General features: G+C 47.3%; 1 protein-coding gene and 1 pseudogene across 1 annotated transcript in view; both read right to left on the bottom strand.

Annotated features, from left to right (window-relative positions):
- Window positions 1-406, bottom strand: part of LOC116673702 (gastrula zinc finger protein XlCGF8.2DB-like) — a 325,201-nt pseudogene that overhangs the window by 110,019 nt on the left and 214,776 nt on the right.
- Window positions 1-406, bottom strand: part of LOC116673711 (neoverrucotoxin subunit alpha) — a 1,193-nt gene that overhangs the window by 399 nt on the left and 388 nt on the right. Inside the window, exon 1 of the mRNA XM_032505945.1 lies at window positions 1-406. This exon is cut by the window's left edge and continues 26 nt beyond it; it is cut by the window's right edge and continues 388 nt beyond it. Within this exon, the coding sequence (XP_032361836.1) occupies window positions 1-392 (392 nt within the window). The 5' untranslated portion in view covers window positions 393-406.

The following is a 406-nucleotide window of genomic DNA, read 5'->3' as shown; positions in this document are numbered from 1 at the left end:
ATGGTCTCCACAGGAGGGAGGACAGGCTTTGTAAAGTCTTCAGTGACCAGAATGCCGTTCTTGTAATGGTAGATGGTTGCTCCTGGGTGGTTCTTGTTTGCAATGGTTGCTATGAGGCAACGGAATCGACCGTTGTTCTTCAGTCCTTTGGCAATGTTATGGAAAGCTTTGGCTTTTTCTCTCATTTTGGTGAAAACTTCAGCTGAGTAGAACCATGGATCTTCATCGGGACTTTCTAATTTAGGGAAATGCAAGTAGTCGGCCATCCCATCAAGGTTGGTATCACCCCTTTCCACTGAGGTGAAAACAAAGCACAGCACATTGTCTACACCTGCAGCAAGAACCACTCTGTCCAGCCCGGCCTGATTTGGGACGATCTTTGTTCCCTCCATGGTATCTACACAGG

Source organism: Etheostoma spectabile, chromosome 24 (assembly GCF_008692095.1).
Source record: "Etheostoma spectabile isolate EspeVRDwgs_2016 chromosome 24, UIUC_Espe_1.0, whole genome shotgun sequence".
Classification (NCBI taxonomy): domain Eukaryota; kingdom Metazoa; phylum Chordata; class Actinopteri; order Perciformes; family Percidae; genus Etheostoma; species Etheostoma spectabile.
Note: the sequence above shows the minus strand (reverse complement) of the source record. Positions and strands in the feature narration are given on the sequence as shown.